At 40.8% G+C, this 12,282-nt stretch overlaps 1 protein-coding gene across 1 annotated transcript in view; it reads right to left on the bottom strand.

Annotated features, from left to right (window-relative positions):
* Window positions 1–12,282, bottom strand: part of SEC24D (SEC24 homolog D, COPII coat complex component) — a 43,446-nt gene that overhangs the window by 29,435 nt on the left and 1,729 nt on the right. Inside the window, exons 2-8 of the mRNA XM_059470464.1 lie at window positions 10,588–10,770; window positions 9,559–9,685; window positions 8,033–8,181; window positions 6,415–6,687; window positions 5,543–5,664; window positions 2,745–2,856; window positions 1,312–1,439 (exon numbers count right to left, since the gene is read on the bottom strand). Coding sequence (XP_059326447.1) covers window positions 1,312–1,439; window positions 2,745–2,856; window positions 5,543–5,664; window positions 6,415–6,687; window positions 8,033–8,181; window positions 9,559–9,685; window positions 10,588–10,726 — 1,050 coding nt within the window. The 5' untranslated portion in view covers window positions 10,727–10,770. The remainder of the gene's footprint in view (window positions 1–1,311; window positions 1,440–2,744; window positions 2,857–5,542; window positions 5,665–6,414; window positions 6,688–8,032; window positions 8,182–9,558; window positions 9,686–10,587; window positions 10,771–12,282) is intronic.

Below are 12,282 nucleotides of genomic sequence, written 5' to 3'. Positions count from 1 at the left end.
TAAAGTGAAGGGGTGGAGAAGCAGCAGCAGGAGCTTCATCTAGGAGAAAATGCAAGGGGGGGGGGGGGGCAACAGGCCAAGTGTGCACATTTCCCTCAAGAACTGGAATAAAACCCGAAGTTGCTGTCTAGCAGACAAATGTTGAGACTTTGTATCTGCAGAGCCATCAGTAATACATCCTATTTCCCTGTGGACCACAGAGAAGATAACTGCAATCTACCCTGCTGAAATAATACTCTCAACTCAAACTGCAGAGGTCTGCTGGACTGGAAGTTATCCATCCTGATAAAGAGCAACATCTGCTTTTTTCCAACATATATTAAAAAAAAAAACCTACCAAGAATTTATAAGCAATAAAACAAAGTTAAAGAAAAATCAGACTGCAAAACCAAGCACTGAATGTCTTAGCAATTTTAATTAGGCTTTCCTGTGCAGGCAGTTTATGAGGAGTTTTTGAAGACACAATCACATACTACAACTTTGATGTAATCCCTGCTTTTTCCCTCATGACACAGCACTCTGGAGTAAATCAATGTAAGACACGAAAAGGAAATGCATTCTGCAGACCTTGCACAATTTAGAACCTGAAGAATTTAGAAGCAATGGAGAACACAGCAGATGAAGACCAAGCAAGATAATCCCACAGACGAGGTAGCTAAATGCTGCAGTAGAAAAATGGATTTATCCCTGCCACTGATAGAATCCTCTGGGGTGCCAGGAAACCTGGGTAATTGTTTGAAGACCAGAGAATACTGCAGAACAGATCTGCAGAAGAACTAGGGATATGTTTTGAATACAGAGGGTCATTAGAGATGGTTATGTGAGAAAAGGTTAGCGCCTTCAAATGAGTGCTAAAAATGGCTGGTTACATTTGTCTTCTTTCTATGACTCAGCTCATCCAAGCAGAAACCCCAATTATCTTCTTGGTCTATTGTGAAATTATTTTCTAAAGATCTCAACAGAAAAATGTGTTTCATCAAATCCAACTCTCCACATCTTAAAATTAACTTCATGCAGTTTGTGGTCATCCTCTTTTAATACCTTTGCCTAAAACTACAGAGTTTCCAGCAGAGTAAGCAACTAACAAAGCTGGCATGAACAAGAGGCAGTTGGGGAAACACCAGGAATCCAGGGGAGTCATCACTACTGTACCTTTTCCAAATGAAAACTTTTGTCCTTTGAAGTCAGACCATGACCCCAGCACACCTCAGTCTCCTGCCACCTCTTTAGGAACTGGTGGTACCAATTCCCAGTGTGGCTAGAACACCCTCCCTGCCACCCCAGAGGCCCGCGGAGTGCAGTGCCCCGTACCTCGTTCGGGGGCACAGCAGCGAAGGGCTGGATGACGGCCGCCAGGGGGATGCGGGCCTGCCGGGCCATGTCTGCCGTCAGCGGGAAGCAGTAGGTGCTGCAGCGCAGGTACCGGGGGCTGGCGTGGCCTGCAAGCACCACAGAGAGCTGAGAGGCTGCCAGGAGGAACCTGCCCAGCCCAGCACCCAGCAGGACAACCAGAGCACAGAGCAACAAGTGCACGTGCTACATTCAACACATTCCTTCTTTTCCTCCCATGCAGGCTTTACCCATCTTTGCTCCTTATATCCCAGCCCATTGCCCCTCCCTGTGGTTCAATCTTTTCTTCCTGAGTTTAAAGCAGAGATTTAAACATGACAAGAATAAGCCAACAATTACTTGCAAGAACAATCTCAGTAGAGATTACTTGGAAACATCCCATATCTACGATCTTAGAAGAAAACGTGGATGCTATCCCAGTGGACGTGTCAACAGTGTACACAAAGGGATGAAGCAGACTGATCTCTACTGTTAAGACTTCTCTCATGTGCTACCTCTGATTCAGAAAACACTGTGTCTGTCTTAACATCACCATGCTCACCTACACTGCAAAATACAGGGTGCAAAGTCACCACCACAGTTCCAAGAGGACACTCAGCACAGGCCCCTCAAGGAGAAACTGCTGTGAGATGCAGGCAAGAGCATAGAAACGAGTTCAGGAATCAGCTTCCTGATGCTCCCTTTGTAACCAACAAACTGCAGCTCTGCTCAGTTTGTTGAAAGGAATTTCTTGGATCATCAGAATAGATTTATCCCATTCTCAGATAATGCCAAAAAATCTCAGTGCATTTGTACATTTTATTCAATTTATCTCAGCATTGATAAATTACTGCTGGGCTGAGTAAGACCACCAGTTTAACCTATATTAAAATATTGAGCCTGCTGTCAAGAGCAGCATGTGGAAGATTGCAACCCCAGGCTCCAGGCAGAAACAAAGGCAGATAAATTTTTCCTTTGGCCGGTGTACATCAACTAGACAGCTTGCACACTGCCTCTATCACTTGAATAGAAATTAACATCCTAAAAGGTAACAGTGCTAGTCTAGTCTTACTGCTTTTTCTAATGTCCACCTTTCAAATTTTCAGAAAGGATTTTTAACTTGAAATGTAATACCTTCAAAAATTTTAAGTTAAAAAGCAAAGTTGTCTCAATTACTCATATTCTTTGAAAGGCCAGGAAGGGTAGAGGAGGTGTTAAGTCAAGGTGTAAGAACTCAGCTCCCACTTCCCTCCTCCCCCCTTTTTTCCTGTTCAAATGAAGTTTGCAATTTCATGTACAATTTAGAGCAAATACCATCATTTTCAGATGAGAAATTTGAGAATTTAACCTTTTTTAAATTTAATTATATTAGATTTCCCCTAGAAGACTGCCAAAGCAGTAACGAAGACAGTTACCTTGGTCCTGGATCACGCAGTTGGTGGTGACGAGGGGAGGAACCTGTCCTCTCGTGTTTGTGGCATAGACCTGCCCTCCCCTGGCAGCCTTGTCATTCTCAATCACTTGGATCTGATGAGTGAAAAGCAAGAACAGCATGAGGAAGGTAAGTCATCCAGCTACACTCCTGAACAGGCTAAGATCTACACAAAGAAAGACTCTGGTTGAAGCCTCATTTATAACAATTTACAATATAATGTCAGGAAATATTTATGCAGCTGACTTGGCTGCCCAAATTCCTTTCCCATAGGCTGCTCCCTGTTACTTCTGCACATCCCTCACTCAGGTTTAATGCTGACACTTTTCAGGATACAATCAAAGTTATGTAAAACTGTATTTTGTTCCACACCAGAAATCCAATCACTGATACCATCACTCCTCCTCTCTCCTCAGCAACCTGGTTTAGAGTGCAGCCAAACAGCTGTGGGAGGCAAGAGGAATGAGACGGGGAATTTCTCAAACTGGCTTTGCCACTGCTGCTGGTACCTCATGGAATTGTGTCTTTACAGTGCACATGAACTTCTAATAATAGCTAGGGAACTTCTGTTGGAAAGCAAACAGAGAAGAAAAATTAAATTAGTTGCATGGAGTCTACTGATCAATGTCCAAGAGGTATTTCCTAACACACTGAAAATAGTCTGGGGCCTATAATTTTTTTTTATCAATAAAGTTTTCTGTGCTGCAATTTAAATATACAAGACATTCCTCAGAGAGCTTGTTAGATCTTCTGCTTGATTACTTTTCCCTGCCTCCCTGGCTTGTATACTTATAGCTAACTCTTGCATTAGAAGGAAAAAGGTTTTGCTCTAAAAAGGTCCACTGGCTGAAGAAAGCAAACCACTCTGAGACTTAGCTCTGCAAAGGATCAATGTGCCATGCTATTCTGCAGCTAACTGACCTAAATATATCATTGTTCTTGGAAATAATTGTTGACAAAGTCCAGATGCAAGTTTTCATAGAAGTTGTCAGGGTACATATCAGCCTCTAACATATGTAAGAGAAATATAAATCAACAATGGCTACAGATAAGAAGTAAATTTATCTGGCAACACTACTATAATTACATAATGTAAATATAACAACAGAAATACACATGGTCATACTTATTCCTCGTTCTGAATTAGCTTTTTGTCCTTTACAGACGTTGACCCAGATCATGTTTCTTTCAAACATTCCTTCAGATCCTCTCTGTAAGGCTTAAACAAACCTTTTAACCTATTTTAACATGGCTGTTGCAGTCAAGGCTGTTTATACTGTGTGCATAATTGAAACAAGACATCAGCCCATGTTTTCATGCCAGACCTCCTTCCCTCCCTGCCCTTTTTTTTTTAATTACACAAGATCATTTTATCCCTCTACTGTAAAAAGCATTGCACTGAAACAGTAGGAATGATTGACTTAAGGGCATTTGTTATTTATACAGACACTTGATTCAGGGTTTTTTTAACACAGTGTTTTTCAGTTAAAAATTGCCTTTAACGAGGCAATTGCAGTTGTTACATTAACCCCTAAGGGATTATCAACAAGTACTTTTCCAAAATTACTGGAGGTTTGCATCAAATTCATCACTGGGTTAAAAAAAAAAAAAAATATTTTCTAGAAGGACAAAAGAATACCCAAATTTAAAGAAGCAAGATAGTTTCATACTAAACAGTGTGAGGCTTTTGCAAAAATGTTTCTCCTGTACAGCAAATTTGCCTCAGTGAGAAGTGTAAAATTCCTTCACCCAGACTAGCCTGCTGTGCAGTGGTGAAAACATTTTTTTAAAGTAGCAAGTTCTAGGTTGAAGCTGCTTCAAGAACTCTGACTCTCTGAGGACTCTCTGACCCGTCCAGGTGATTGCTAGAACCACCCCAAGTGTGGGCACCAGAACATTTTCTCCATGAGTTTAGCACACTATTGCTTTCTATTTCCATCAGCTGTTTCCAATAAAGAAGTAAATGCTGCCTGTGCCTGAGCAGCCCTTTCACCAATTAGACTGTTTCAGAAAGATGGATGCAACCATAACCTCCTTTTCTCTAGCACCATCCTGAGAAGAGACACTGTCCCACCAGTGCTCAGTGTTCAACAGCTGAGCCTCTCCAGCCTGCATGCAGCTTAAGCACCAGGTATATTCCAGGCTACTGAAATCTTCACGAGGCTGCAGCAACTGAAATGATGGCTCAGGCAAATAATTCCAGTTGCCTGAGAAACTCTTGAAATCAAAAGGCAAAGTGGCTTCTGAGCACATGACTTCTCAGCCTTGCCAGGACTGCACTTCCAGAGTTCATGTACCTGTATGGTGTACAAATCCTACTTCTGGTATCTGGTACTAAGTTCAAGCCTTCAAACTTTTCAGATGAAAAGGAAAGGTGATAAGCTGCAGTGAACACAAGCAGTTCTTCAGTACTGGTCACTGTCTCATTAAGAATCTTGTTGGGAATTCCTAGTGAAGTATTTCCTACAAACTATTTGGGACATACTCATGTACTAGTATCCCATGTTAGATAAAGTTATAAAGCCTCTTCAGTACTCCAACTAATTTCATACACTAATTGATCCAAAACTGACAGCACAGTGTACAAAACTGCATTAATTAGAAACTGCAAGAATTAGAAGGTATGTTGAGAACCAAGCCATGTAAGTCACATGTAAGTGCCGAAGTATGTTACACAAAACCTGACCAGCTAAAACAAACACAATGTGAGCATTTATCATTGCTTTATTTTAAATGCAGCAGCAAGTTACATTTATAAAAAATTAGAGCCACATTACTTACTGGGCTTGGAATGGAGTCAGGATCAAGCTTCTTCTGTGGTGGGCCTGAGAGCTGTGCTGGACCACCAGGAAAAGCACCAGGATAGGACAGCTGAGATGCTGCCATCTGAGGACCATAGTTTGCTGCAGAGTTACAAATGATAATTCATTTGAAGTATTCAAGTTCCATTATCAATGGTTAGCATCAACTTCTGCCATGCAATTAATTCTTACTCAGCTAAGTGCAACTCCTCTTTCCCCTCTGTTCTCAGCAACTAAAAGAACTGGATTTCTGTGGCTCAGTTTGGCTTTGTGTTTTTAAAAAGTAAGACCAACACCAGATGTGACAACTTGGGCTCCAAAGTTTTCAGGTTTATGTCAAGTAGGACAGTTAGTAGAGATTAGCACAGCTACTCACACCAGGCCATTACCTCAGACAATCTCTCCACTAACATCAGTCAATGCAAACTGATATCATTAGTTGGCTTTTTGTATTCAGTTACAATCCATTATTGCTATAGCAAAGCATTTTTGAAAGCTACTTATGACACTACTACAAGACAGAAAGCAGCCTATACCTTAACAAAGTGTAAGAAAAACACCTTCCTGTAGTGTGGTGTGCCTTCACCAATTACTAACCACTAATTCTGATTCTGATCCTAATTAATCTCCTTTTTCTGGTACAGTCTCAACAGAGTGGTAAACTTGTGAGCAAAAGCAGAGCCTGTCTCAAGTGTACTGACTGACAATGCACATCCTTCCCTTCTACAGAAAGGGAGCTCATATTTCATTTTCCCCAGTCAGCTGAAGATTCAGTCATGAATGGACACAGTTCCACCAGTGATTGCTCCTGCACACTTTGTTTTCAACCACATAACAAACATCCTTCCCTACCTTGCTGAGGATGATGTCCAGGCCCTGGAGGCTGTCCCGGAAGGTGCTGCAGGTTGGGATTTGGAGGGACAGGCCCAGGGACTGCACCCTGCCTGGCCACAGGAGGCAATACTGGCTGGGCACAAAGGCCATTGGCACTGTTTGCTGGTGGAGGAGGCAGCTGTGCTGCAGGAGGCAAACCCATCTGCTGCTGGCCTGGGGGCAGCAGCCGTGGGCCCTGGAAAGCCGCCGGGTGCCCGGGAGACACGGCAGAGCCTGGAGCAGCGCCAGGACCTGAGAGAGAGGTGACATCAGGTGAGTCAGGAATGAAAACCTCCCAAACCTGTGGCAAAGGTGCTCTGGTTCTGCTCAGCACATTTCTATGGCATACAGGCAACACTGGATCCCATGCTGACAGCGCTGCCTGGGACTCTGTGTGTCTGACCACAGGACAAATCGTGCTTTAGGCCTTGGCTGATTCAGTCATTTTATTTCTTTTGGGTCTACTTGCAATAAAACCCTGCAGCTGGGGTACATGGGGAAAGAGTGAGAGAAGCCAGAGTTGGACAGTTCTTCACTACAACACACATAGGTCACTCAACTTTCAAAATACTACTTCATTTCAGAATGTGAAACAACATTCTTTTTGCTCAATAATCCATTCCTCTTATGTGGCATGTTTTTGTTAATCTGCTACTGGTATTTCACCATTACAGGTTTGATGGAAAATAAACCCACTTGATACTAAAAGATGAAACATGTGGGAATTATTTTGTAGACACTGGCAAGGAACTGTTTGTTGTTTATAAGATTCAGATTTCAATTTGAATTAAGAGGACTCTGAAAAGAGAAATTTTTTGAGACTTACAATCTGTAAACACTTATTACTTTACAAAACCTACATTTTAAAATCAGATTTTCCCCCAAAGACAACACAACTTTAAAGAGACCTAGAAGAATAACCAATATTAAGTTTGAAGCAAAAGAACAATGTGTTCATATACAAACACTGAAATACATCTTCTGTCACATATGTTAACTGAAAAAAAATCTTTACATGTAAAATTCAAGCCTCCCAGTACATAACATGAGAACACTGTATTTTATACAATTGTTTTAAAATTGTTTATATAATATATTTTGCATAATTTAAATACATATCAGCATTCATTGCTGGAAGTCATTTACATGGAAGCATCACATGATCACATCTTTATGGCCTAGGTTTGAGATGGTATAACATCAAAATAAATGTAGATAAATTTAGATTAAAACTCAAAAATGTTTAGACAAGAAAAGAAAATATTTTTGTAACTAGAGAACCCATAAAAAGTTGAGAAAAATTAAATCCTGTCTGCATATTATTGTTCATGCCTTGGCTGCTACTGACACATTCACTGAGTATTTTGAGAAACAACTTTTGGGCTATCAGAATTTAATGGAAGGTTTGTCAAACATCAATTGAGACTTAACCCAATACTACTCATTTAAGGAACTGGATGAGATAAAATGCTAAGAACTTAAGCCAATGATGGTGGTCAAAGGTCTCATTTTCTGTTTATACAGAAGTTCAGTGAGTTTTAATGATCATAGTGTTAATGCTGTAACTGAGAAGAAGTCAATTAGATAAACCAATTACCGTAGCTATTTATCTGCATGCTGCTGAGCTGGTCAGCAAGTTGTGCTGGAGGGGAAGCAGGTGCAGTACTTGGGAAGGCTGCTGGGGACTGATGATTGTAGGGAGGATAGGAAGGTCCTGTGTTACTTGGAGGTGAAGGGCCTTGAAACCTAAAGGAAAAAATCAGTGCAGTTTTGCAAAAAAATTACATCAAACAATCACAACTCTCAAAAGATCTCATACCTCCTCAAGATGGTGCTGAAACAATTAATTAGGACAAAACCCTAATGGAGTATGCCCACATTCTGCTCAGACACTGTACACTTGTATTGAAATACACAAAGGACACAGAGATTGCACACTTGTTTAATAAAACCAGGCAGTCCATGTTTGTCTGCACTTGTTAGAAATGAAGCAGAGTGGTATTGCATGGCAAAGTGAGAGCAGTAATAACTATAAGCCTGAAGATTAAGAAACACAAGCTTCTGAACATATCACAGCACTTCATTGCCTTTCCAAGCTTATAAAGAAAGACTCCCTACCAGGGATGGATGAAGAAGATTAGGAGAAAAATCTGTGAAGAGAAGAAAAGGAAGTGAGGAATGTTTGAGGATTTCTCTGTAGTAGAGGAAAAAAGATGATGTGGGTAGAGAAAAACTTCATGACTATCAGATATGGAAAACATGAATGCAGGAAAAATAACCAAAGAAAAGAAAGCAGTAACACACACATGGCTTACAAAGGCATTTTCTACCAGACTATTTCACTCTGGTAAAATAAGATCCCAGGCTATGTCCCAGAGACCATCAACATGGATTTTCCATGTAAAACAGAGGATGAGCCCAGCTATTTAAAGAGAAGTAGAGCTTGCTGTACTCGAAAATTTATCTAGATACTTCCTGGCCTAGAACAGCAGCTCTGAGCAATTCTGAAAAAAAAACCAAGACCAGGTGAAGAACAGGAGACGTGCAGCTGTCAGGGCAATGATGGGAAGCTACAGTAGAGAATCAGTATTTTGCTAGATCCATGTCAACCTGACTCTATTTACCCTGTTTTGTCATCTTCAGGACAACCACCACTTCTCCCTATGCATGAGTACATCATCTTGAACAACTGATCACCAGTCTTTTTGGGTCCTCCTTCCCACAGAGAAAATGAAATAACTACACAAAAACTAAGAACCACAGAAGGAGATTAGGATTTCAACCAACTACAAGAAGAATGTTGTTAAATGGTGTAAAGTTCACTAAAACTGAAGGAGCTATGGGTACACAAACTAATTTTGCCACTCCTGGGAAATGTGGAAAATAACTAATATTTGACAGAATTAAATAAAAGAGCTGCATATTGACACAAATATTGACTTATATTTACCTGCAACACAAATATTGTGTAATAAAGCTTGGCTACCCCCTCATACAATCTTTTTGCAAAGATTTCTTTCTACAGCTTTCACCTGTCCCTGTTTTCTCCCCTGCCCATTCCTGCCTCCTTCACAGAGAGGTAACAGAGGTCAAACAGCTCAAGTGTTGATCCTTCCCAGTCACCTGTGTGGCTGCTGTCCTGGTGTACCAGAGCCATTCTGGAAACTGGTCTGGCTGAATTGCTGTGCACCAGGTGGGGGAGGCCCAACAGGAGCTGGAGATCCAAAAGGCACAGTTGATTTGGACACACCTGCAAAAGATTAAGCACTTTTATGTAAAACCCTGTAAAAAAGAACAAGATGGGCAAGAAATGCAAGTGTGCAGCTCTGCTCTGGCATTAAGAATAACAGGTTTGGGTCACCCTGCTTAAGTAAAGGGGTTGGACCAGAGTTCCCTTCCAATCTCAGTGATTCTGTTGGAAAGCACAGATTTCTGCTCAGTTATTAAAGCAGATACAAAAAACTTAGAGAGAGTAAAAAGCAAACAAACAGCAGTTCATAACTTTCCAGCAAAGAACCCAAGAGGAACAGTAAGAAAAAAAAAAACAATGAACAAACAGACACAGCAATTGCCAGTTTGGGGCAGTGCTAATTCCTTGTCATCCAGTTATACTTCAAGGCAGAAACAAGAGGTCCCTTTGATTTCAGAGGCCAAGGTAAGAATAGAAACTTAAGACAACTTGTTAGAGTAAAAACAAAAAGAGCTTCCATATGTAGAATCTCTCTCTGGGCTGAAAACTGTTCCTAATTCAGACCTAGTATAGTGACTGTGGAGAAACTGTGATTTATGTAAACAGCAGTGTTGAATGAGCAACCTTTCAAGAAACTGTATTTCTTGAACTGCTTTCCCTTAGAGTACTTGGGGTAAGTACTGGTTTTCATACCAGATGATTTTTTTAATGTTAGAGTAATTTAATACCCCAAGTATTCTAGTAAGTCAATTACCAGAAGCATCTCTATCAGAATTCTCACTATATTCAGCAATTGATTAGAGGAACGCAAGTCCTGCTGTCTTTTTAGAGAAACTGGGTAAAACTTTTTTTTCTGTTTCCACTTGCAGTATCAGTGTAAAATTTACACATGATAGAAAGAGATGCAAAACACCAGGATACCAAGGTAGAGTCTGAAAAAAAAATTAAAGCCAAAATAATACCTGGTGGAGGTGCTGAATATGAAGAGTTAGGGTCCCCATAATGTCCATAATGAATTGAAGAACTGGGTGGTCCAAAACCTCCTATTCCTGGCTGGGATTGGGAATATGGAGGAGCTGCAACATAACCTTGTTGACTCATGATGGCAATTTTCTCATTCCAAGTATTGTGTCCTCTACAGCAACCTGCAAAAAGGAAAATGACATTCACTCATATTCATCACTCTCTGTATTTTAAATGGCTGTGAATTGCATTGTCCCCCCAAAAAAGATACAAGACACATTTGAAGGCAAAAAATGACCTGAAGTCAGGGGCAAATATTGTTTTTACTTGATAATTTAGTTTCCACAGCACTACCACATGCTGCATTTAAATGGGATTCACCTATCTCAAGCTCACAGAGAGAACTGTAAGCAATGGATGTGCAGATGGAAAAAACTCTCGAAGGAAATTCCCAAACTATTCTTTTTACTGGAAGAGCCTTGACTTCAACATTTGCACATGGAAAATACACTGTGACTCCTGCTCCTCAAATACCAGCCATGCCAAAGAAGCCAAACTCACTGAGAAATCAGGAAAGGCAGAGTGACCAGAGCAAAAAACTCCCCCTAGCAAATGCTTCTCCTGTGCTAGCACACCTTATTTTAGCACACCTTTAGGAGGTGTGGAATACAACACCAGTTTTCCACCAAACCTTTTACAAACCTTCTGCATCAACCCACTCCAAGCAAGTGATGGAAGACTCCTTGCTTTTGATGCTGGTGAAACAGAGAATAAAGTACAGGATACAGAGAGTTCCTAATTCTGGTTGTCTTCTGCATTAGTGGCCCAGGCCTGAGCAGCCTTTTTACTGAGGAACTCCCCAGTGTGCCAAAACTGAGCACAAGGCATTCCATGAGGGACAGCTGAGGCAGTATGGCCTCAACAGCACTGCATGCTGCCCTTGCTGTTAGCAGGCATCTTCTCCACAAGTTTCACATCTTGATCCTGTTGTTGTTAAATAAATGAAACAAGCAACCCCTAAAGTCTGATAGACAGCAATTCAGAGAGTTTTTTAATGGTGAGAGTATTCACAAGATATGTAATTTCTTTCATGGAGTCAGATTTTGTTTAACAGGACAGGGTAACATTTTAGAAAACTTTCAGGAAAGAGTGTCCTGGTAATTGCCTTCATTTTTAGAAGCAAAAAATCTGAAGAATCCTGCATTGACAAACCATATGATTGTATTTCACCAGATTAGTTTTCAGATACAGTGCCCTTGCCTCCAAGGATCTGAAAAGTTATTAAAGTTGTACACTCTGCAGCCATGACAACAAGATTCCTCTTTTCCATGAGAGCTTCCATTATGATAGCAGACTTAATTTAACAATAACAGAATTCCACTTTCTTGAGGCCCACATTAAACTGTTATGAGAAATGCTGAGGATACAACCTGAACAAGCATTTACTACTCCTGTAGTGTCCCAAGCACAAAAGCCAGTCATCCCAAAGAAAAACACAACATAAATTAGCATTTCAGGTGTTGAGTGTTCCTTTGAAACAGCTTTCCCAGCCACCTGTACTTGACATTCTTAAACTCGAGCCATGGAGTCATCTTTAAACATGGAAATTGGATGAAAATTAAACATGAATTGGGTTTGAACTGGGTTTCAGAAGCACACACAAAGGCACCTTGAAATTACAGCTCCAAGAACAC

Source organism: Ammospiza nelsoni, chromosome 4 (assembly GCF_027579445.1).
Source record: "Ammospiza nelsoni isolate bAmmNel1 chromosome 4, bAmmNel1.pri, whole genome shotgun sequence".
Lineage (NCBI taxonomy): Eukaryota > Metazoa > Chordata > Aves > Passeriformes > Passerellidae > Ammospiza > Ammospiza nelsoni.
Note: the sequence above shows the minus strand (reverse complement) of the source record. Positions and strands in the feature narration are given on the sequence as shown.